At 35.4% G+C, this 24,596-nt stretch overlaps 2 protein-coding genes across 2 annotated transcripts; one reads left to right on the plus strand and one right to left on the minus strand.

The window, feature by feature from the left end:
• Positions 1-688: 688 nt before the first annotated feature.
• On the plus strand, positions 689-9,519 carry LOC109021467 (CTP synthase-like). The gene is made up of 23 exons (XM_019004094.2): positions 689-1,064; positions 1,176-1,226; positions 1,321-1,455; positions 2,031-2,110; positions 2,401-2,487; positions 2,590-2,640; positions 2,727-2,844; positions 2,927-2,983; positions 3,075-3,139; positions 3,295-3,378; positions 3,456-3,506; positions 3,591-3,653; positions 3,765-3,808; positions 3,962-4,031; positions 4,121-4,183; positions 5,704-5,793; positions 7,243-7,281; positions 7,365-7,592; positions 7,688-7,773; positions 8,007-8,055; positions 8,163-8,243; positions 8,383-8,476; positions 8,859-9,519. Exons 3-23 carry the CDS (start codon positions 1,338-1,340, stop codon positions 9,059-9,061), a joined length of 1,821 nt encoding a protein of 606 aa, XP_018859639.1. The 5' UTR covers positions 689-1,064; positions 1,176-1,226; positions 1,321-1,337; the 3' UTR covers positions 9,062-9,519.
• Positions 9,520-10,755: 1,236 nt separating this feature from the next.
• On the minus strand, positions 10,756-22,758 carry LOC109021476 (ABC transporter D family member 2, chloroplastic). The gene is made up of 9 exons (XM_019004112.2): positions 22,087-22,758; positions 21,924-21,991; positions 20,881-21,207; positions 20,627-20,791; positions 14,164-14,392; positions 12,755-12,987; positions 12,365-12,659; positions 11,663-11,934; positions 10,756-11,096 (listed from the first exon to the last, which is right to left on the minus strand). The coding sequence occupies exons 1-9, from the start codon at positions 22,541-22,543 to the stop codon at positions 10,929-10,931; spliced, it is 2,214 nt and encodes a 737-aa protein (XP_018859657.2). The 5' UTR covers positions 22,544-22,758; the 3' UTR covers positions 10,756-10,928.
• Between the last annotated feature and the right edge of the window lie 1,838 nt (positions 22,759-24,596).

Consider the following 24,596-nt stretch of genomic DNA (forward strand, 5'->3'; position numbering starts at 1 on the left):
AAAAGTCACAAATATTAACTGTATATAAATATGATGAAAATATGCAAGTGATTAAAATAAAAAATGATTTTATCTTTTATATTATTGATATGATAAATTTTAATTTAAAAGATTTTTAATTTTTAATTATTTTTTATAAATTAAATTCTGTCATATCAATAATACGTAGATTATGCATCTTCGTACTAATTTGAAAGTAAAAATTTTCCAATCATTAAACAGCCAATGTAGCCATATAGAGACGAAATAGATTTATATATGAAATAGATTAATATATGAAATAGATTTTTGATATTAATATACCTTTTCCTTTTTGATTCTATGGGGTCACGAAATCTTTTGGGAACTATCAATGGGGAAAAAGATTTTTTTTCCTTCGTGGTGTGGTGTGAAAAGAAGCCAAAAGTGGAAAAGAAACCCTAAGAAGTCAATAATATATATATATATATAATGATATTTAAAATTATAAAAATTTCGTATATTTTTTTATGTGAATTTTAAACTTAATTTTTTAATAATAAATTTCATTTTTTTAAAATAAATTACACAAAATCACAAAATTTACATACTATAGACTATATATATATATATATATATTATATATATATATTATTTTCTTTTTTTAAAAAAAAAATAAAAAAAGGAAAAAGAAAGAGAAAGAGAAAGGAGCAAGAATAAAAGAAAGAGCAAAGAGACACCCGCCGCCTCAAGAGCCTGAAACCGAAACAAAGCACAAAGCTGGGTTGGAACTGAGGAAATCTTTCATAGAGCACGGCTTGGGAGAAGAAACAAGAGGAATCTTTTGCGTTTACCCAGAGTCCCCTAGTTATCTTTTTCTACGTATATCGTCAGGACTTTTTTTCTTTATTTACATATGTTTCTCATGTAAAGGGAAAATCAAATCTTCTTTCTTTCCTTCTGTATTTGCCTTTTGGTTTTGGCTCCGTTCGAAGAAGATTAGACTAGACTTTTGAGAGTCAGAAAGCCCACCATTGAAAATCCTAGGAAGAGAAAGCAAAAGAAGAAAAGGCAAAAGCTTTGTAAAGACCGCCATTGTGAACAAGGTTAGCTTCCCTCATTTTTCTCTCCGTTCAAACTTGCACCTTTTTATTGGTAATATAAAAAATCCCACTTTTGCGTTTACATTGTGACAACCATTCTTTTGATACCATCAGGACCAAAGAGGAACCGGGTCTCTTAGTGGGCGACTATAACCAGTGCTTCTGGTACAAGCTCTTTAAATTGTGCTTTGCGTTTGTTTATAAGTTAGTTTTGATGTTGGGTTGTTTGGTTTCATCTGAAATTGGATTTTTATGGAAGGAAATAAAATAGCGAAAATGAAATACGTTTTGGTGACGGGTGGTGTAGTAAGCGGTCTCGGCAAAGGTGTTACTGCTAGCAGTATAGGACTCCTCCTTAAAGCCTGTGGACTTCGTGTTACTTCCATTAAGATTGGTATTTTTCTGTTACTATGTTCTCTCTCTCTCTCTCTCTCTCTCTCTCTCTCTCTCTCAGTTGGTTTTCTCATTTAGAGAGATTGGTGCGTTTAGATTTTAAACAACTTGGGTTTTCTGATAGTTTAGAAGTCAACTATAAGAATTGGACAGATTGCGATTTTCTTGTTTGTTTTTACCTTCTTGTTTGTTTACTTTTTAGTTTTATTTTATTACTAATAAAGTAATTAATTAGTGGATTGTCTGGAAGATCAACTTGAGCATCTTTCATCTTAATGCATGGTTTCTGTTGTATGAAACAAAATTGGTAATTTTCTAATAAGGATGATAAACTCTTTCACACGACATGGCGGCATTTTTTAATCAATTAGGTGTTGCTAAAAATATGAAACATGGGACGGTGTAGTTTCCAGCCGTGTAATAAAGAGGTATAATTTCCATTAGCCTTTCAGAATTGTCTCCATTAGCTTGTTCAAATCCTGCTGCATGGTTTCAATTTACCATCTTGGATGCCTATTCATTGAAACTAGTTTTTGTATTGTTTATCCTTATGATTATTTTGTTCCGTACGTGCAGATCCTTACCTAAACACAGATGCGGGGACAATGTCTCCTTTTGAGCACGGGGAAGTATTTGTCTTAGATGATGGTGGTGAGGTAAACTAAGTTAAAAGACTGTTGTCACTTTGCTGTCCCTTCATTTTCACATATGGTGGGAAAGAACATTTGTGCAAGAAATTTCGGCTTTTCCTAAATAGAGTAACTGCAAGTTGAAGAGGGTTCTGACTCTATTAAACAACACTTTCACTAGTTTTATTTGGGTTTCTGTGTTAATCTATTTTATCCTTGAATATAAATTTATTTTGGTGACTTGATTTGTTTCAAAAGGTTGGATGTGATACTTCGTGTTATAGAATCAAAGGATGACCTGCCTTTTCTTTTTGAAGGTGGACCTTGACCTTGGAAACTATGAACGATTTTTAGACATCAAGTTAACCCGTGACAACAATATTACAACTGGAAAAATATATCAGGTATATTGAGTTTTTTCCCGTCTTTAGTCTTGTCTGGATGTGTATGTCTGAAATGAAATAGAGCTGTTTCTGTCTTTAATTCTTTGATTTGATATTTAACAGTCTGTTATTGACAAGGAGAGAAAAGGAGATTACCTTGGAAAGACAGTCCAGGTCTTTTTCAACATCCAACTTTTTTCTTAAGCTTTTGATAATATGATATGGTTCATGAATTTGTTTCTACCTTTGCTTTACTCTAGGTTGTTCCACACATTACGGATGCCATTCAAGAGTGGATAGAGCGTGTAGCAAAAATACCAGTGGATGGACAAGAAGGTCCAGCAGATGTTTGTGTCATCGAATTGGGCGGAACAATAGGTACATATACATCTTTCATGTGTATTAGGGCTGCCTATATCCTTTTCATTATTAAACATTGAATAAATTTGTCTTGATGCAGGAGATATTGAATCTATGCCATTTATTGAGGCGCTTGGCCAATTTTCATACCGTGTAGGTAAGATCGTCTTATTTTACAGATTATTGCAAGTAAATTTATTCTCTTTGGTTTATATAAACTGGTTTTACCCAACTATTTATTATATTAGGCCCTGGTAATTTCTGCTTAATTCACGTCAGCCTTGTCCCTGTTCTCAATGTCGTTGGTGAGCAGGTATCGAATTCAACACTTGTATTCAATGGGGCATACTAGTTCTTAATTGTATGAATATGAATTGCAATGAAGTATAGCTTATTCATCTTGTTGTCTTATATGCTCAAAAAATATCATGGCTCTAATTAGTAGTGTGCTCAAATTTCAACTTGTAGAAAACAAAACCTACGCAGCATAGCGTTCGGGGACTTAGAGGACTTGGCTTGACGCCAAATATTCTAGCCTGTCGGAGTACAAAGGTCCCCTTCTTTCCCTTATGCTATTTCTCTTTCCACTTTGTGCAAGGACAATCTCAAGTTCCTAATTTTTTTTACAGGCACTTGAGGAGAATGTTAAGGCAAAACTTGCTCAATTTTGCCATGTGCCGGTATCATCTCATACGTACCCATATGCATGTGTATGTACACTCGTGCTTATGATTTCTAAGAAAAGTTGACTTGTTTATTTACAGGCCGAAAACATTGTCACTCTCTATGATGTTCCAAACATATGGCATGTTCCTCTGTTATTAAGAGTAAGCAGTTTTGTTATCAAATTTGAAACCGTTTATGTTTACAATTAATGCACAGATGGAATTGAAAATGATTGTTTCTGCCTATTATCCATCCCCCAATATTCTGAACAGGATCAGAAGGCACATGAAGCTATCCTGAAAGGGCTGAACCTTGGGTTTGTCTTACTAACTCTTTTTCCTTTTTGTTCTCTCTATCTCTCTCTCTCACTCACACACACACAGAGGGTTTGACTGTATGAATAATATTTATGCTGCTGCAAGAGGCTATTGTTTTTCCAGTGGACCATTAACGTTTCCATAATTTGCAGTGTCACTAGGGAGCCTGATTTAAAGGAATGGACTGCGAGGACAATAGTTTTTGACAAGTTGCATGATCCAGTGGGTCAAAGGCATCTCATGTTTAAGTTGAGACATTTTTATTTCTCTAATATCAACAATAATGTTCTTATCTGCCATCTACTTGACAGGTTAGAATTGCCATGGTTGGAAAATACACTGGCCTTTCAGATTCTTACCTCTCTGTTTTAAAGGTGAGTTGCCTTTTTGTTCAGAGATATGCAAATCCAATTTTCATAATAATAATAACTATCTCTTTCTAGGTAACATATGTGTTACATTTTATTATCTATGCTGACTTTCTTATCTTTGTATGCCACTGAACTTTGCTTACATTTATCTGCTTTTACTTTGTTTATTTGTATGATCTAATTGATGTAGAGAAATAGGTGTTGCATTTCTTGAAACTTCCAATTAGTACTCATACAATTCGAAATATTGTATCATCTATCAGCATGTGTGCCAGCATGGCATGACCCCATGATACTCTAATTTGAAGAGTGGCACTATCACATTTGATGGTTATAAAAATGGGTTGTAAAATGGTTATATTTATATCATTATTCTTCAAATTATCACCATAGGAGTTGCAATATTTATATATATACCCTGCATACCAACAACATTATTTTGAACTGACCACATAATCCTGATGACAAGAACTCCCCATTTTTAATTTGAGAAATTTATCCTGCAGTTTACACCTAAAATAGGGGTATGCTAGTAATTTCATTAGAAGAACAAAAATCTGAAAAACAAAAGATTGCAAGGGGAGCACTTCATTCTTCCTTTGCAACCTCCATTCAGTTTTCAGCCAACAAGATTGAATGACAGAGAGAAAAAGTAGAAATACCTACTGAAACAAAATAGAAATTTGCATTTTAATCTTTGTCCTACCAATTTTCTCACACGGTTATTTTGAGAATTGAAAAGCTCTCTTTGTTCTGAATGGGTGTTCCCTTGATTCTGCATTGATGTTGTGTTTGTTATGGACTTGCCCAAAAATTGCACGTTAAATTGAAAAACTGACTTCCAGAGCAACTAATAACCCAGATGGGTTGATGAGAGAAATGATCAAGGTCTCATAAATGATGGTGAGTGGAATTTATACCATATAAACTCCTGGTCAGTAAGAAAGAGTTTGAATTGCATATTAGGATTTTGATGATAATGGGTTGGGGTTGGGGAGGTGTGTTTTATTCCAACTCGGGCTTGATGTATTTTGGGTAGTTTTACACGGGCTTTTTGGGTCATTAGGAGCTCTCTAGTATGGGCTAGGTGTTTTCTTGTATACATCCAGTATACTTGGTTACTCCTATTGATATATATATATATAATATTTTTAATTATAAAAAAAAAAAAAAGGATTTTGATGATAATGGTGGTTTGTGCAGTGGAAGATTCCAGCAGGGAATCAAATGCCTAAGGAGAGACAGTCAATTGGTCAATAGAGTCCTGGTTGAAACAGAAAGAGAAAGAATGCTTGTGTAAATACCATGATGTCTTTTGTCTGATTAAGATTGGGGCGGTGAGGGCTTGCACTATCCACTAGAACACGGGGAGGATAACTGGCCCCCTCCCCACTCAAAAACACACTTAAACCTTTTATCATAGTTCTTGTCTGCAATCTATAAATATCCATTGTCAAGTCTCCTACACAGCATGCTTTTAAGGTTTTAGTAGATCAGATCCTTTCATTTGGGTTCTTTTGCAGGCTCTTTTGCATGCTTCTGTCGCTTGCCACCGGAAGCTTATTTTAGAATGGGTTGCAGCTTGTGACCTTGAAGACATGACTGCTGAAGAGGTTGGTACCATTTTCTACTTGCCTTACTAATATCTATTTAGACAATCACCTTCCCTCCCTCAAGAGATATAATATTGCACAGACCACCTCTTTTAGAAATGACACTTTACTCAGGGATGAAGCTAGGAATTGAACTTAGAGGATGCCGGCTGCACTAGAATATCTTTCTTCTCAGGGGAGGTGGTGCACAATTAAGTACCAAAGAAACCCATTAAAAAAATTAAAAGATTTCCTAAAATTATTTTAAAGGTCACACCATAAAATATGCTTTATACACTGAAAATGCCTGGAAAATAGTTTATGAAATTTGTAGACAAACGAAGGGCCAGTGGGGAAGAAGCTGACGATGGTTATGCTTGAAGCCTGCTTATTTCACTGTTGTGCTCACCACAACACAAATCTGAGCATTGTTTTTCTTCTCAAGCTCTCTCTCTATTTAAATTTGAACAATCAGAGGAAAAGAGAAATGGAAGGCGCATATGAAGTGACTCCTGCTCTACCATTTTCCACTGATTTCTTCCCCTTTTTGTAGTTATTTTTTCCAATATACAAATCTCTCCACTGCATGTGTTCCATTTCATCTCCTTTTTTTCCCTTATGGTTCTCATTCATCCTCATTCTTTTTATCCATTAAGATATAAACTTTGCATGTAGGTAACTTAAAAAAATTTTATTTATGGGGAATCCATTAAGCATACAGCCCTATATTTGTAACACCTTGGGATGTTATAAACTCTTATCTCCCATAGGCTCAACATTCTATTACAGTTGAAAATTTCTTGCTGTGATGGAATATGATGGTTTTGTGGTGAAATTTGTTGATGGATTACCGTGGTGACAGTTAATGGGATTTGTACGAAAATAAGTATTTCCATGTATGGTTAGTTGGGTTTTGATTGGGGTTAATTGAAGGAATGGAGGTAGGTCCAGGTTGTTTGAAGATGTCATATTGATCTGGCTTTGAGGTTATTTGGAAGTGTGATAAAGTTTTGACAATAATGAGCTCATGAGAGGCACCTATTTTGATGTATCTTAGCTAGAGTTCTATCTTCACTGTTAGGTTTTTCTTTGAAGGGGGTGGGGATCGTTCCAGTTGAAGTGCACCTCTCTGAATTTCTCACTACAAATGAACCTCAAGGAAGGCCCAAGCCCCACTTGAGCTCATACTCCAAAGGGACTAGTCAATGGTACAATTGGAGCCCTTTGGAATCATTATAAAGAGCAAGAACTTCTCCTCCCAAGCAATGTGGGATCCCATTCACCACTTATACTCACTCAGTATGGGGCATTGCAGTGAAAGAGAGATGATATAGTAAGGGTTAGAGTCATTACAGAAACAATAAGGGTGGTATTTCTCAGTTTGCAATATCTCAAGGGAGAGGGTGATTTAGACATTTATTTATCATATATGTTATTGAAAAACTGACTACCATTCACTACTACTTGCAGACCCCTGATGTTTATAAAGCAGCATGGGATTGTTTAAAGGTAATTCTAGTGTCTTTTGGTTGTACGTTATTTAATATGGAGTTATTTTTCCCATTGATCTTCTAAATATTATTGTGTTGCAGGGTGCTGATGGTGTTCTTGTTCCAGGAGGGTTTGGTGATAGAGGAGTGCAGGGGAAAATTCTTGCAGCAAAGTATGCTCGGGAGAATAATGTTCCATTCTTGGGGATTTGCATGGGGATGCAAATTGCTGTCATTGAGTTTGCACGATCTGTCCTTGGTTTGCACGATGCTAACAGCACAGAGTTTGATCCTGATACTCCAAATCCTTGTGTAATATTTATGCCAGAGGTATTTTATCGAGTTTTAGTGAAGTCAATGTCAAACTTTTTTATGGAGTAATCAATGTTTAATCTGGTTAAGCTAGTTTCTGTTCTACTTAGTAGGGTTCAAAAACTCATATGGGAGGTACTATGCGTCTGGGATCAAGGAGGACTTACTTCAATGTTGCTGATTGCACCTCTGCAAAGTTGTAAGGACTCAGACCAACTTAAGCTTGCATACTTATACCACACACACACTTCACGACTTCAGCATATACTACAGCGATGATAAATATGCTTTGCACTTGATAATTTATCTCCATATAGGAACTTATGATAACATCTTGTGAAATAAAATGTAATAATTTTATTCAGTGGATACTCGTCTAGCATCTCAGCTCAGCTCGGCTAACCTGGAAATATGATTTGAAATTATGTTTAGGTATGGCAATGTAAGTTTTGTTGATGAGCGACATCGGCATAGATACGAGGTACATGTGTGCTTTGGCTCACATCCGTGCATGCATATCATTGCTCTTTATGAAAGAAGCAGTACGTACTATTGAGTTGAGTAGTTACTGAAATTTCTGTTGTACAGGTCAATCCAAATATGATATTACAACTTGAAAATGCTGGTCTATTATTTGTTGGTAGAGACGAAACTGGTCAGCGCATGGAGGTAAGTATTTTGTAGCAGGATAGGTGATACTGGATTCTATGAATATTAGCTATATGAGGTTGAACCAAAGAATATTCAGTTCTTCAAATTCATCAATCTTTTGGTAATTTGGAGCATATTATTGGTGTAACGAATGCAGATTGTTGAGTTGCCTGGTCATCCCTACTTTGTTGGTGTTCAGTTTCATCCTGAATTCAAGTCAAGACCCGGGAAACCTTCTGCACTGTTCTTAGGTACTTCTAGAACCTTATTTTGTTGTTTTCATTGGCACTTTTCACACTTGGAATCAGTTGCTTGGTGAAAGAAGTACAAATTAACCAATAATTTGATGTTATGCTGGTTACCATCAGTAAAATATCGACTCGGTACTTGTATGTTAATAATACATCAATCCATAGATTATTTCCCGTCTTTTCCATTGAAAGGAAATCATTGTACATAGAGTATATTCTAGATGCTACTTCAAAAATTATTTATATAGAAGAAAATATTTCTCAATCGATTCAGTTGAGTGGTAAACATTTGCCAGATTCTCTAAATGGTCAGAATTTCAATGGCAATACTTCATGAATTTGGATCTATATTGATAGGCGGACATAATTTCTTGGTTTACAGGACTAATAGCAGCAGCTTGCCAGCAGTTGGAGACTGTCCTACATGACCCCGGCCTTTTAAGAAAATCGGTGACTAATGGGATGGCTAATGGACACTCACCAGTGAGAGCCTACAAAAATGATGGCACAATTAAGTCGTCCAATGGGACGGTAAATGGTGTGTATAGCAATGGAAATGGCATGCACTTGGAACGAAATTGGTGATCCTCATGGCATTTGTTCCACAGTTTTCACTCAAAGAGCTTTTTGGTAGCCGTCTGCGTCCGGTTTGTCTGTACAGCCGTTGAGTATGGGTAGATGTGATAGCTTGGGGGACATGTCTTCAGCATGAAGATGGTGGTTTCTTTGAATGATACCTTGTACTTCCAAGAAGTATACCCCGAAGCTGAAAGTTACTACTTTGTTAGACTGAGTTTCCTCTTTTTTTCTAGTACTGGACTTTCTTGGCCTTTGAAAGAGATATCAACCACTTTGAATTTTGAAATGTAAAAGCAAATCATTCTGCTTTTTCCTCGCAAGACTTTACCTTTTGCAACTTCAATTTCATGGCACGCATCTTGACTTGTAATCTGCAGGTGTACCGAGCATAGAAACAGTGCCAGTGATATATTGAGTTGTATTCTTTCTTTTACCTTCAAAAAAGTTCCAAATCTTCGTTTTCATTCCATTCCCACCAAATATTCTTATCCGGACGAGCTGTTGGTCATATAATGTAAACTCAGTTACAATAATCTTAGGTTGCTTTATGCTTATGTTAGTGGAAATGCTGGTATTAAAATCCTATACACATGAAAGTTAGATGAAAAGTCAAGCAGGCACCAAACCATCAATGTTAGAGGCATAATTGTGAAGGAAAAGGCCACTTTTGTTTTCTCCAGTTTGGAAAGAGAGAGTTGAAAAATGAGTTTCTGTACTTCAAGAATCCATGTCAACTTTGAACTTGATCCTAAAGGCCCTCCAAGAGACATGATTACACATTGAAAAAAATTGATAAGGGAAAATTATATTTTATATTCTGTATTATCAATTATTTTCAATGTGTCAATGCAAGTCTAAACTATTAAATTTAGAAAAATTATTTTTATCAATCACTATTCACTTTCATACCCCACACTTATAGCTCTTTTTTTTTTTTTTTAAGGTGTGGGACGTGAAAGTGAATAGTGACTAATACATAGAGTTCTCTCTTAAATTTATCAATTACCTTTAGTTTCTTTATTTAAAATTTAAGCTACAATTTTCATTTCCATATAGATTTGATCACTCCATTTTCTTTTCATTACAACGATCAAATTTTGAGGATAAGATAATTTATTTTAAAAAAATAAATTATAACTTATGTTTCAAATTATAATTCAACCACTAACATACTGTTGCTATTCCCTATAATTTCTTGACCTTTACCATTAATAACAATAACTCTATGTGCAATCACTTTTACATACTCTTTACACACTCCACTAATGTGATTGGTTGCGTTATTTTTATTTAATAAATAATTTTTAAACCCCATTCTATAGTTATTAATGTTAGAAAGTTAGTAATTAATGTTAGAAAGTTCACAGATTGGAATAATTTGCCATTTATATTGCACTCATGTATGCAAAATTCGTGACACGCGAATTAATTTTTATTATTATTTTTTTTATCTTGAAGCAATACTGGATCCCCACCTCTACTATTTTTTTCAGCCATATCGTAAAGGTGGGACTCCAGCAAGTTCTATGTACATTTCCCCTACAGATTTCAAAAGCAGAGCGATTAGTTCCCACCTAGTTTTAGCATTCTATACGAGTAGGTGAACCAAACGAATGCTGCAGATATACAAAAGTACAGCATGTCATACCGTAGTTGATATCTATTGTAGAAAAGAGTGAATAATATGAAAGAGCAAAATGTGAACAGCTTGAAACACATAGCCATGGTGTATATGACCAAGCAATCAAATTGCCATTGTGAAATAAAAATTCCAATTGGAGTGCTCTTTCCCACCTTGGAGCGTGAATGTCACCTTATGCAAAGCAGCAATCGGCAGAGAATAAATGTCCACAACAATTACAGCTTTAATATGTCATACAGTGTCGCGATTAATCGAATCGAGGTGCCAATTACGTTGAGTATCGCTGGGATCTGTCGTGGATATATGTAAGACACTGTTGTGGTGATCAAACAGGGTCCGCCGATGGCCAATGCTAATGTATGTGATGCCTGCTGCTCCAATCCGCTGGTATAAATGAGCCTGCAAACAGAAGCACAACTTGTAAAACTTCATGTCAAAGATTTTATTATGTCATCTCAACTAACTCATCCACCCCTTGGCTGCTTGAAAAATTTTCTAGTTAACCCAAACCAGCTGTAGCAATTTCTTTAACAGATTCAGCCTAAGAGCAGTCATTACAGGAGATTGTATTCTGGCAGAAAATAACCAAGTTTATCATAGAAGAAGAAGACACATTATAGAAGATAGATCTGATAATGGGTAGAGAAACAGAGATATTTGACGCCAGTTCAGAACTTGGCAAGCCTTTCTTCCCTGAAACCTCACCGCATATGATTTTATAGGATGATGTGTCCAAAAATAGTAGTAGGGCCCACAGCAGATGGACTGTTACTGAACCATGTCGGATGGAAATCACTTGACCAGAAGTCCACAGGATTCAAACGTGAAGGACCGGAAAGGAACATTAATTTGCACCAATCCATCTTTCAATGCCCACATTTTATGCATTCCCTAGTCTAATCTAAGTCTAGAAACAAAACTTACATTATAGAATAAATACAAAGAAGATCAAAAGTTGGTGATACCTCGTTGGCTTCATCTAGAGCACTGGTACATTCATCCAACAGAACCAATTTCGGTTTTGAAAGCAAAAGGCGTGCAAAAGCAAGGCGTTGCTGCTCTCCAAGGGAAAGAACACTGGACCATTCACACATCGAATCCAGACTGCCGACACGAGACAATATATATTCAAGGCGGACATCCTCTAAGACTTGTATTAACTCATCTGTTGTAGGCTTAATCTGGTTCTCGCTCAAATTTCCTGCCTTTGGTACCCGTGTCAGGAAAGGAAGTGGACCTATGAAATAAATATCACAATTAGACATCAAACGGAATATACCAAGTAAAAAGAAGAACTTGATACATGGAAAAAATGAGCAGCCAAATATCATCACTACTCAATGTAATCATCAGATGAACTTGATAAGGTAACGTTGATAGGGCAGCTCTATCTTAGCCCTTAAGTTCTGTTCGTATGTTTATGTATGGAGGACTTCATATACATTATGGCCCACTTCCTAAGATATTTGCCAATTTACTCTTTTCTAGTCCAAAACATCTTCTAAGATTCCTAGAATAGAAATTTGTCATTCGAACCATTTGTCCTTCAAATGACAAATGTGATAAGCAGAAGCAGTATTCTCGAGCATACCACTTTCAATTAATGTAAATGCAGAGTGCCTTTTAAAACTATTTTAGTACGTGGGGAAAATAATTTAAATATGTACCATTTGGTTCAGCACCATCGGAGTTGGTAATTGCATCTTCTGCCCATGTTGGATAAAGCAACTGCTGACGTAGAGTTCCTAAAACCATATACGGTCTTTGAGGGAGGAAAAATATGCCTCTAGCATTTCTATTTATGGCTCGTTCATGTTCTCCTTTCATATCAGACGTAGTTCTTACTTCAGGAGGATTTTCTCCATCTTTCACATAGAAGGTGATTTTTCCTCTTCCAGTACTCCAAAGGCCAGCCATAGCTCTTAGCAAGGAAGTCTTACCACTCCCGCTAGGTCCTGTTACCTGTTAGTTAAATTACTAACCAGTAAATACTTTTCAGCCCCGACAGACTTGCCATAATAAAAATCCACAAATAAATAAAGGAATAATTCACTAACCAGTAAGTGATCCATCTCATTGACCACCAATTTTAAGTCTCTAACCAGTGTAGCTTTACTTGGTGTCTGTACGGTTAAATTCTCTATATCCAGTAATCTTTGATGCTTGCCTTTGGGCATGGATCCATTGGACTCCAGTACATGTGAACTAACACTATGGTACACAAGTTGTATCTCTTCTGAGGGTTCAGAAACTAATTTAGAGCTTCTATCTAAAATGTCATCAAATTCACCTGCATAGAGTTGGGGGAGAGGCAAAGTTGTTATCATAAGGTAAATAAGCGTTCAAACTTGAAAACATCTACCATCACGGACTCCCTTGCTTTCACTAGTCATGCATATTTCTAACAACAAAATAGAATAAAAAGGAGAACCATATGAACACACACAGAATGTCCAATAAGTATATACTAACAACAAAATACTCGAGCAACACTCTCGTTATTTCAAATCTCCTTGATACATATGACTAGATTGATTATAAGAAGCGTCAAGGAAAAACAGATCTGCAGGTACCTCATAAACAATGAGATACAATATTTACACCACAGCTGATATCCATGGATCCAGGAAGGCAAATGAATAAGAACAACTACAGAAGAAACATCCTTCAGCTTTCCAGGAATGGTAACTCTAAAGAAAAGCAAAAAATGCATCCAAGTTTCCTCCAATCTTGTATCTTATCCACTTTCAGGGAGATTGATGCATGAAGTGTATAGGACAAAGAAGATGTTTTCAAATTTCAGCGAGTGTACAGGACAAAGATGCTAGGAAATTACAGCAACCTCATAATAAATACTGTAAAGTCTTCCTCAGACTTGTTGATTTGCCAAGAATACCAGGAATAAGGGTGTCGGCTTCTTGTTAATTCCAAAGAATAAAAAGAGTTGGAAAGAGAGAATTCTTCCAAAATTATGATTCAAGCTAAAAAACAAAGTTATTTTGGAAGCAATGTGATAAAAAAAACCCTAAAATAAATGAAATTACCAAAAAACGAATAAAGCCATAAACAATATTTTAATACTGCTTTGAATGGAGGTTGTCCAAAGAGTTCTAGAGGTATTCAAAGCAAAGTTTGAATAGGACTCAAACAGAGGCCATCCAAACAGGTCTAGAGAGTCATGTTTGAAATGCATTCGAAAGAAGACTTAAACAGAGACCATCCATAGAACTTCAGAGTTTCGATCAAAACTGCATTTGAATGGGGCCACCATAATTGCTTTCAAAGCTATGTTCAAATACAGTTTCAAACAGACATTCATCAGCTTTTATTTCAACCTCCTAAAATCACAATGAAGATTCCATTGAAGGATGTGCAGGATGTTCATGCCATTATACAAAGTTATAACTGCTCAGAGATTTAACACAGATTAATTATACAAGGAGAGAAAAGGGAAAATGTACAGTACCTAGTCGATCAATGACAGCTGAAAATGCACTAATAGCCTGAAATTGGTAAACAATGAGAGAAAAATCTCCAAGGATATGATTGAAAGCAGATACTGACTGATTAATGACACCAAACTCAATTTTTCCTGAGAAATACATGGGAGCAACAACAGCAGCAGGAAGAATTTGAATGAGGTAGCGGTAGCCACTGGTGAAGAACTCTAGATTTCTAGAAGATATCAACAATTGCTGCAAAGAACCGAATGTAATTCACTCTTTCAAGTGGACCATGAATATCATTGTAAGTAATTGGAAGTCTCAATAATGCTAATATCATTGATTAGAAAGTATCAATATGATTAGATTAAACTGGTTTGGTCATAATCAATTATGATTAGAAAGTATCAATATCAATGGAAATATCAAGATATGAAATTTAAGGACATGCTTTCATCAATTTGAAAATATTATGAAAATGGCTAATAATAATAAAAATGCTCATGTGGCTAGTATATGTGTATGGTAATTGAAGTGCATATTCTCAAGCAGATTTTATCCAGAGGGTAGTGTGTTATTAAATGAAAAAAAAGTTTTAACACATAAGTATTACAACATGATAAGGCATTACAAGTTCAATATTAGTTGCTAATCCCATATTAGAGTCTGTTCATATTGCTAATAGTGCTTGGATATTAGGCTTAGATATAGAGAGCATGGTGTATTGTGCAAAGTGGACATCGAGAAAGCATATGATCATGTGAACTGGGAATTCATTATATATTTACTTAAATGGTGTGGCCACGGGGAAAATGGTGATCTTGGACTCCACACCATAGAAATATGGTGCAGTTCTCAGTGTTTGTGAATGATACTTTCTCCAGTTTCTTTAGCAGCTCTCATGGTTTATGACAAGGAGATCCAGTGTCTTCTTTGCTCTTTGTCATAGTCATGGAGACACTAAGCAAGATGTCATTGGTGTCAGTTGAAGGGAATTTTATTTCAGGTTTTCCTGTGAGGCTGGAAATGCTGGCGTACTTAATGTATCTCATCTTGTTTATGCAAACGATACTTTGGTGTTGTGTGCCTAACACAAATCACTTCTCGTGTTTGCGAGCTTTATTCCTATGCTTCGAAGCAGTTTCTAGATTGAAGATCAATTTGGCTAAATTAGAACTAGTTCCAAGAAAGCCTATGAAAGTGAGGGTGTGAGAAGAAGATAAGATCGTTTGGCGTCCTTCAAAGAAAGGGAAATTCACCGTCCGCTCGTTCTACAAGTCTCTCTTATCACGCACAACACAAACTCATTCCCATGGAAGAGTATTTGGAAGACTAAGGCACCCCTAAAAGCAGCTTTCTTCATATTGGCAGCTTCTTTAAGGAATATCCTCACCTTAGACAAGCTAAGGAACCACTAGATTATTATAATGGATTCGTGTTGCATGTGCAAAAAGTGCGGGGAATTGTTGATCAATTACTACTTCACTATGAGGTTGCCATGACTCTATGGAATGATTTTTTGCTAGAGTGGGATTATCTTGGGTGATGCCAAGAAGAGTGGTTAATCTCCTAGCAAATTGGAGAGGCCTGGACAGTAATTTGCAAATCGCAACACTATGGAAGATGGTCCCCATTCATCTGTGGTGGTGTCTTTGGATGGTGAAGAATGAAAGAAGCTTTGAAGATCGCGAGTGGTCAATGGAAGAGCTTAGAATTTTATTTTTTTAACAGTCTTTTTAACACTTTATTCCATTGTTGATTTTAATAGATTTTGATGGCCTAAATATCAATGATTTTCTTGCATCACTAGGCAATCATGCCTAGATGTCACTCTTGTCTATGTTTTGTTTACTTGGGTTTTGCCTATCAATCTTATCAAGAACTAGTTCCAGTGGATCAAGTTGACAATGCGGTGAGTTTGGTGGGTTACTTGGAATGCAAGATGTCTTCCTTACATATGAAGTATCTTGGCATCCCTTTAGGAGCCATTTTCAAGGCAAAGGGATTTTGGGATGAAGTTATAGCAAAGATTGAGTGTCGGTTGGATGGTTGAAAGTGGATGTATTTGTCCAAAGGTTGTAGGATTACATTGATTAAAAGAACTCTTTCTAACTTGCCTACATATTTTATATCCCTTTTCCCCCTCCATCTAGCGTGGCTAATTGCACCAGGAAGCTGAAGTGGAACTTTCTTTCAGGAGTTTTAGGGGAAGAGGTAAAATATCACATGGTGAGCTGGACCAGGATATGTTCTTCAATCTCTAAGGGAGGATAGGTGTTCGGAATATTTTTTTTATATGTAAACGATTGTATTGATAAAAATAAGCATAGCCCAAGTACACAAGATGGTATACAAAAGGTAACACCTATCTAGGAAGAAGCAATGAAAACAAGAAATTCATGAACATCAAGGCCATTAAAATCTATAGCTATGGCCCATAGAAATAAAGTCCTAATAAAAAGAGATCTAAGTTTCTCTATCATGCGCTTCTTGTCTTCGAACGTTCGGTCATTTTGCTCCTACCACAAACACCACAGAATACAGATAGGAGCCATCTTCCACACAACTTTGATTTGTGGAATACCTCCTAAGTTTGTCCAACTGGCCAACAACGCAGCCACTGTGGCAGGCATTACCCAAGCTAGCCCTAATCTGCAAAACACTTAATCCCATAATGCTCTAGCAAGCTCACAATGCAGTAAGAGATAATCCACAGTCTTGTCATTTTTCTTACACATGCAACACCAATTTACTATGATCACCCTGCGTTTCCGCAAGTTATCCGTCGTCAAAATCTTACCCAAAAAAGCTGTCCAAGCAAAGAATGCAGCTTTGAGAGATGCCTTATTTTGCCAAATCCTTCTCCATGGAAACTGATTATTCTACAGTTGTGTGAGAGACTTATAGAAAGAGCGAACCGAGAATATATATTTGCTTGCGGGTATCTATCACAGCGTGTTAGCTCCTTGAGTGCTCGGTTTCATGGAATACAAGAGACTAAGGTGTCATTTGGATAGTGAGTTGAGATGAGATGAGTTGAGATAAAAATTGAATAAAATATTATTAGAATATTATTTTTAAATATTATTATAGTTTTGGGATTAGAAAATGTTGAATTGTTTATTATATTGTATGGAAATTTGGGAAAGTTGTAATGATGAAATGAGATGAGATGAGACACTTTCACTATCCAAACAGGGCCTAAAAAAGTCCTCAAAACTGCCAACTTCCCAATCTTGGGCCGCCCTAGTGAAGTTGATGTTCCATTGAACTTGATCCCCATATATCGCTATAAGATTAGCCACTGAAACTTCTTTCTCACATGTAACCCATAAAACTAAAGGGAACAAGTCTTTTAAGGCATTATTCTCACACCATAGGTCGCTCTAGAATTTTATTCTAGAGCCATCTCCCAATACGAGTCTTTTATGATGATTAAAAACCCCCCACCCTCGTCTAATGTGCTTCCAAACTCCCACCCCATTAGCCCCACTTATCTCTCTAGTGCACCAACCCCTCTACCTCCATATTTACAGTCAATCACCAATTTCCATAGGACTTCCGGTTCCATATTTTTTCGCCACAACCATTTTCCGAGTAAAGCCAGATTGAAAATCCTTAGATTTCTAATTCCCAGCCCTCCGGAGGATAATGGAGACCATACCTTGTCCCAACTAACTACTAACTAGATGGATTTGAAGTCATCCCCCCATGCCGCTCCAAAGGAAATCAGGATGAAGTTTCTAAATCCGCCACACTTGCTGGAATTGAGAATAGAGATAGAAAGTACATTAGTAAATTAGATAAGGTACTCTTGATTAAGGTGACTCTGCCACCTTTCAACAAGTACAATCTCTTCCTACCTGCCAATCTACGTTCTATCTTCTCGATCACTATATCCCAGATTGATTTAGCCCTTGAGGCAACTCCTAACGGAAAGGCCAAGGTAAATCATGGGAAGAGAGGAAACCTTACATCCAAGATGTTAGCTAGTTGTTGGATATTACGAACATTGCCAACTGGCACTAGTTCTGATTGGTCAAAATTCACTTTTAAACCTGATGCCACTTCAAAACAGAGTAGAAGTGTTCTCAATGCTCAAATTTGGATTTGGTCTGCTTCACAAAATATTATTAGTGTATCATCTACAAACAGTAAAAGAGAAATGTTAAGAGTACCCCTATTGGGGTCACCAACCGAGAATCCAGCCACAAATCCATTATTAACCAAAGCCATATTATCATTCTGCTAAGCGCCTCCATGACAATGACAAAAACGAGTGGGAACAATGACTATCCTTGTCTTAGGCCTCGGGAGCTGTTAAAGAAATCAATTGGATTGCCATTCATAAAAAATGAAAACTTCGCCTTTGCTATACACCATTTGACCCACGAAAAACATCTTTTGTTAAATCCACATCTCCCAAGTACGTAAAGTAAGAAATCTCAATTAACATGATCATAGGCCTTCTCCGTATTCAACTTACATAGGATCACTGCATTGCCAGCTTTTAGTCTACTATCTAGGGATTCATTGGCAATGAGAACTGAGTCCAATATTTGCCTACCCCTTACAAATGCATTTTGGGGTTTTGTAATGATCTTTCCCAAAACCTCTCCTAGGCGATTTGCAAGCACCTTGGAAATGATCTTATACACCCCATTCACAAGACTAACGGGTCAAAAATCCTTAACCTCCCCTAGGGGTTCGGAATATGCTCAATTTTAACAATGCATTACTAGGGAAGTGGCTTTGGCATTGCCAAAAAGAGAGAGGCTGTGGAGAGCAGTAGTGGGGTTCTATGTATGAATGCCTGTGGAGTGGGTGTTGTTTGAATGAATTCCAAGGGGCTCATTGGGTGGGATTATAGAAGAATATAAGGAAAATTCGGTATAAGTTTTCAAAAATTTCAAATTTGAGGTGGTAGATGGATACAGGATTAAATTTTGGCACAATCTGTGTCGTGATTACAGGACCTTCAAGAAAGTTTACCTCAATGGAATATAATCCTTCATCAAAGCAGCTTAAGATCAGGTGGATACCTTTAGTTAATGAGTTATTCTATTTTCAAATCAGTGTGTAAAGCACACCATCCACATCACTTAAATGGTAAGATTTTATTTGTAAGATTTAAATTTAAAATTTATATTTCAAATCAAATTATGTCACGTAAACAGTGTGTGGTGTAGAGGCTTTAGAATAGCAGTATTCTGAACAAGTTATCTCTTGTATTCACTAGATTGAGAAGATGAGATGAAGAAAAAATTATGTGGACCTCTTCCAAAAGGGGGATTAGCATTTGTTCTTTCTATCGTATCCTTATTCCTCATGATAATAGCCCATTTCCATGAAACAATATTTGACGGACGATGATTCCCTTGAAAGTTGCTGACTTTACTTAGTTGGCCTCTTTAGGGAACATTCTCACCATGGATAATATAAGGAACTGACAAATCATCGTGATCGATTGGTGTTGTATGTGTAAGAGGAATGGGGATCCTATTAATCATCTTCGATTTTATAGTGAGATTACAAACTGCAGTGTGGAAGATAATTCCTACTTACCTCATGTTGTGCATTTGGAAGGAAAGAAACAACAAAATTTTTTAATATTGCAAAAGAATGTTGAAGGAAATCAAAAGGTTTTTTAATCAAATACCCTTTTTCTCTTGGACTGCTTCTATGACTTACATGATTTTCTTGTATCCTTTTTTCCTTCTAGATAGGTCTCTTTTGCATACTATATTTGGGTTGTGCCTTTAAATAAAGAATTCATACTTCTAGAAAAAAAAACAAAGACGTTTTGATCCATTGAGTGTCCCATGGGTGTGTAAAGTTGGTAACAATGCTTGTTCTCAGTCACTACAAATCTAGAAATTCAAAAGAGATTGTTTAGTTTTGAGCAATAATGAATATAAAACCATATGCAAAATATATAACATAGTGGTGTTGTGGTATTTGCTGAAAAGGTCTATAAAGTTGGGTGTCAAAGAAGTGAACATATAAGTTTCAAAGAAGTGAACATATAAGTTTCTCTTCCCAAAGACCTTTGCAGGCTGAAAACACCAACTAGTATCATTGAGCTCAAAGACTCAAAAATTAATCTTCCCATGCTGAGGGGAAAGGCAACCAATACCAACTTAATGGTTTCACAAAAACATGGCCAAATCTTAGGACATAAATATTAACTAGAAGCTATGTCCCCCGGGCGGGGGGTGTTGTTGCCATAATAACTATTAACATACGTGGTGTTTTCAATCATGACCTGACCAGAGAAATACCCTTAGGTATTGGCATTCTAATAATAGCATGATACCTTCCACAACCTCATAAAAGAATACATGTCGTAAAATCCTATAAGCAAAATGCGGGAAATTGCTCAAGGTGTGAGGGAACAAGCAGTTTTCAGAGCAAAAGCAAATGACGATAATGTAGTTAAAAATATGAAGTGTAACAGCAGAAGCAGAAGACCAAAATGATCCATACAGTAAAATTTTCAAAAGCACTTCTGAAGTACTGCAGCAGAAGTTGTATTTCGTTTTCTTCACCACCATAGAAAGCAATTGATTCAGCATTTTCTCTAACACGAACAAGTCCATAACGAAAATCTGCTTCTTTTTTCTCTTGCAAGAAGTTTAAAGTCACCAAACCCTGAAATTAGAAGTAAAACCGTTGCCAGTCAATTGAACTGGTAGTATCTTTTCTCGAAAAATTTAAGTCCAAGAAAATATGGTACTTACCTTTCCAAGAAACACACTAATAGCTGTTCCACCAATCGAGTATACAAGAAGAATAACAAACAGTGGAGGATAGATGCCATACAAGATGTTACTAAAGGATATCAAGTCTACAGCAGCATTGAAAAGTATCAAGGAGAAGGAAAGGGCCGTCCCAGTGAAGGAACTAAGATCATCAACAATCCGCTGATCTGGGTTATCAATAATTGATTGTGACTGGATTTTGTAAAATGTCTGATCCTTCAGATAGCGTTCCATGTAATATCTTGTCATCCAAGACCTCCATCTCAAAGCAAGAGTGTCTCTTGCATAATCTCTCAAAACAAAAAACTGCAAAGCAACAATAAGTATCGGGACAATTCACATAAATTTGACTATCAATGGTAATTAATGAAAACAATAGCATCAACAGAGCAAGATACTGCTTATGAAGCCTATAGTACTGGACTACTGGGCCAAATGGATAGAAGTGGCTACTAATTGGAAGGAAACCCAGGAAACAATATGCTCATTTGCATTTTTCATAAGACAAGTGACAATACTTGTATGTGTATATTATGGATAATTATCTTTAACATGGACAAATCTCATATTCTCATGATCCAAAAGTACTTTCCAGCACGATGCCTGGACTTAATAACTAACTAGTTCCTGAAGCATCCGCGTACGAGGGGTTTTTTTCCTTTTATTCAGTTAATATTTCTATAAAGATTATTAAGTCAAAATTCAGACTTTGTTCAAAAAAAGAAGTGGAGATTTCTTACGAAGAAATATAGAGCACAACTTTGTTAAGAAACAAGGTTCTTATTTTTAAAGCTTGTTTATTTTCCTTTTTTAATATATTCGAAAAGCTCAAAGCGCCAACCAAAGAAAAACATAGATCTGATGTCCTGACGAGCAATCCCACATTATTTGCCAGCGAAATTATAAGTTAGGCGAACCTCTTTCCTCGTCTATCTCACAAAACGAGAGTGTGAGGAAGAATGAAGAGAAGATAAAGCTAGCAGAGGAATACCTAATACAGAAAGTGGAGCAAATGTGCTCACCGGGATTCCACCAGCAAAGGCACCAAGGTAATATAGAAGTTGCTTCGTGAACTGTTGTTGGTCCTTGTCTTTTTTTGCAACATTAAACTTGTCATTACCAAACTAAAGTAGTAGAGTAACAAGATAGAGTTAGCAGAAGAGGGGAAAAAGGGAAAGAAATTACTGGCAAGAGAATTGTAGAAGTCGCGGCCAAGGAAATTGAATCCGACACTGATTCCGGTGGTTCCTAAAGTGAGAGCAAAGACAGCGGCCAGCTGCCATCTAGCTTGGACTTTGTCGTCAGAATACCAATATGGGGCTGCCACCTTCCACAATCTCCCCAAAAGCGTAGTTTGCGCATCGGGGCCACCCCTTTTCACATCCTTCTCATCTGGGTTCGAAGCTGAAGTTAAAGTTGAGGGAGAGTCTGGGGGTGAAGATTTGGTGCTGGCGACAATGCTCGTCATCCTCCTCCTCCTCCTCCGGCGAGGCCTAACATAGGTAGCAACAAGAGTGGGCATGATTGAAGAATGCTTAGAGAGAAAGCAGACGTGAGCTTTTACAGGACAGGATAGCTGATAGTGGTATTTGTAGGTATTGCAGATGGAGACACTGTGCACATGTGTCTGTACGACTTCCATTACTATTCTGGGTATTGCTCTCTGTGTGGGAAGTTACTATTTTGGACAGTTTCTGTCGTTGTTGGCGCTATGCATTGACCTCCTCGGTTTCGAAACAAATCATCGGAGACATATAGGATGCCGTCTTAGCGTCGTTCGGGGGATGTTTGAGGGTGGTTGTGGTTCCATTTTCATTCCCCTCGTTGTTATTCCAAGAGATGAAGAGACACATACGTGAGAGATCAATTATCTTCTACTGCGATGATGGGAATAAATTATTTTTGGTCGATCCAGAAAACGCCACGCCAACCTCACACTCTCTACGGGTCTACCCTTTCAATTCGTTAAAATTGGACTGAAAAGTTTAAAATAATAATAATAAATATATATAAAAATAAAAATCTTATCCACCCTAAGATTATGTTTGGGTAACCAACATATCTCAATACTTTTTAAAGATTTTCGTACTATCAGAAATATTTTATATGATAAATAATTTAAAATATTCTTCAAGAGACCCACAAACTTACTTTAATCTCTACTTATAACTATTCACAAATATTCTATAATATTTATCATTATTATATATAAATAAAAATAAAATCACTATAATATTTATCACTATTAAATATAAATAAAATAATTATAATATTTATCACTATTATATATAAATAAAAAATAAAATCACAATAATATTTATCACTATTATACATAAATAAAAAATAAAATCACAATAATATTTATCACTATTATATATAAATAAAAAATAAAATCACAATAATATTTATCACTATTAAATATAAATAAAAAATGAAATCACTATAATATTTATCACTATTAAATATAAATAAAAAATAAAATCACTACAATATTTATTACTATTATATATAAATAAAAAATAAAATCACAATAATATTTATCACTATTATATATAAATTAAAATTAAAATCAATAATATTTATCACTATTATATATAAATAAAAAATAAAATCATTACAATATTTATCACTATTAAATATAAATAAAAAATAACATCACTATAATATTTACCACTATTAAATATAAATAAAATATAAAATCACTATAATATATAAATAAAAAATAACATTACTATAATATTTATCACAATTATATATATAAATAAAATCATTATAATATTTATCACTATTATATATAAATTAAAAATAAAATCATTATAATATTTATCATGATTATATATAAAAATAAAATAAAATCACTATAATATTTATTAATATTAAAAAATCACTATAATAAAATCATTATAATATTTATTACTAAAAATAAAATTACTATAATATTTATGGGACCCACACCTTTTTCAACTACATATCTAAAAGTCAACAACTCAACATACTTCACATATTCAAACAACTCAAAATACTCTCAATGGGACCCACAAACTCATTACAATCTCTACTCATAACTATTCACAAACATTCTCAACACTTCTCAAGTATTCTCACTACCCAAACGTAGTCTAACTCATTTGGATACACAATTCAAATCACATGAGATAAAATATTTTTAATAATAGTGAAATTTTTGAGTTAAAATGAGGTGAAATAATTTATAAAAAAAAATACGTTTTTGATAGTGAAATGAGATGAGATAATTTTTAATTTTTGAGATTTCAAAAAAAGTGTGGATCCCACTGTTTTATAGAGTACCCGAATTGTGTATTGTTAATATATTGTTCACGTCAATTTTGACACTGTTCACGCACTATTCATGTCAGTTTTCACTGTTTACGCAATATTCATGTTATTTTTCACTGTTTTATATTGTTTATTTACTGTTCATTTAAGTAGATGTTTTCAAAACTTATGAGATCAAATATTGAGTTTGAATAGCCAAAACTACTGTATAATACAACTCCGAATGAGATATTTTCATATGTATTGAGTAACCAAACCGGGCCTAACATGATAAGATTTGATATAAAATATTAATATGCTGTGTAGAAGTTAGTTGAGATAAAATAAATTGAGATCAAAGTTAAAAATTGAATAAAATATTGTTATAATATTATTTTTTAATATTATTCTTATTTTGA

Source organism: Juglans regia, chromosome 15 (assembly GCF_001411555.2).
Source record: "Juglans regia cultivar Chandler chromosome 15, Walnut 2.0, whole genome shotgun sequence".
NCBI lineage: Eukaryota > Viridiplantae > Streptophyta > Magnoliopsida > Fagales > Juglandaceae > Juglans > Juglans regia.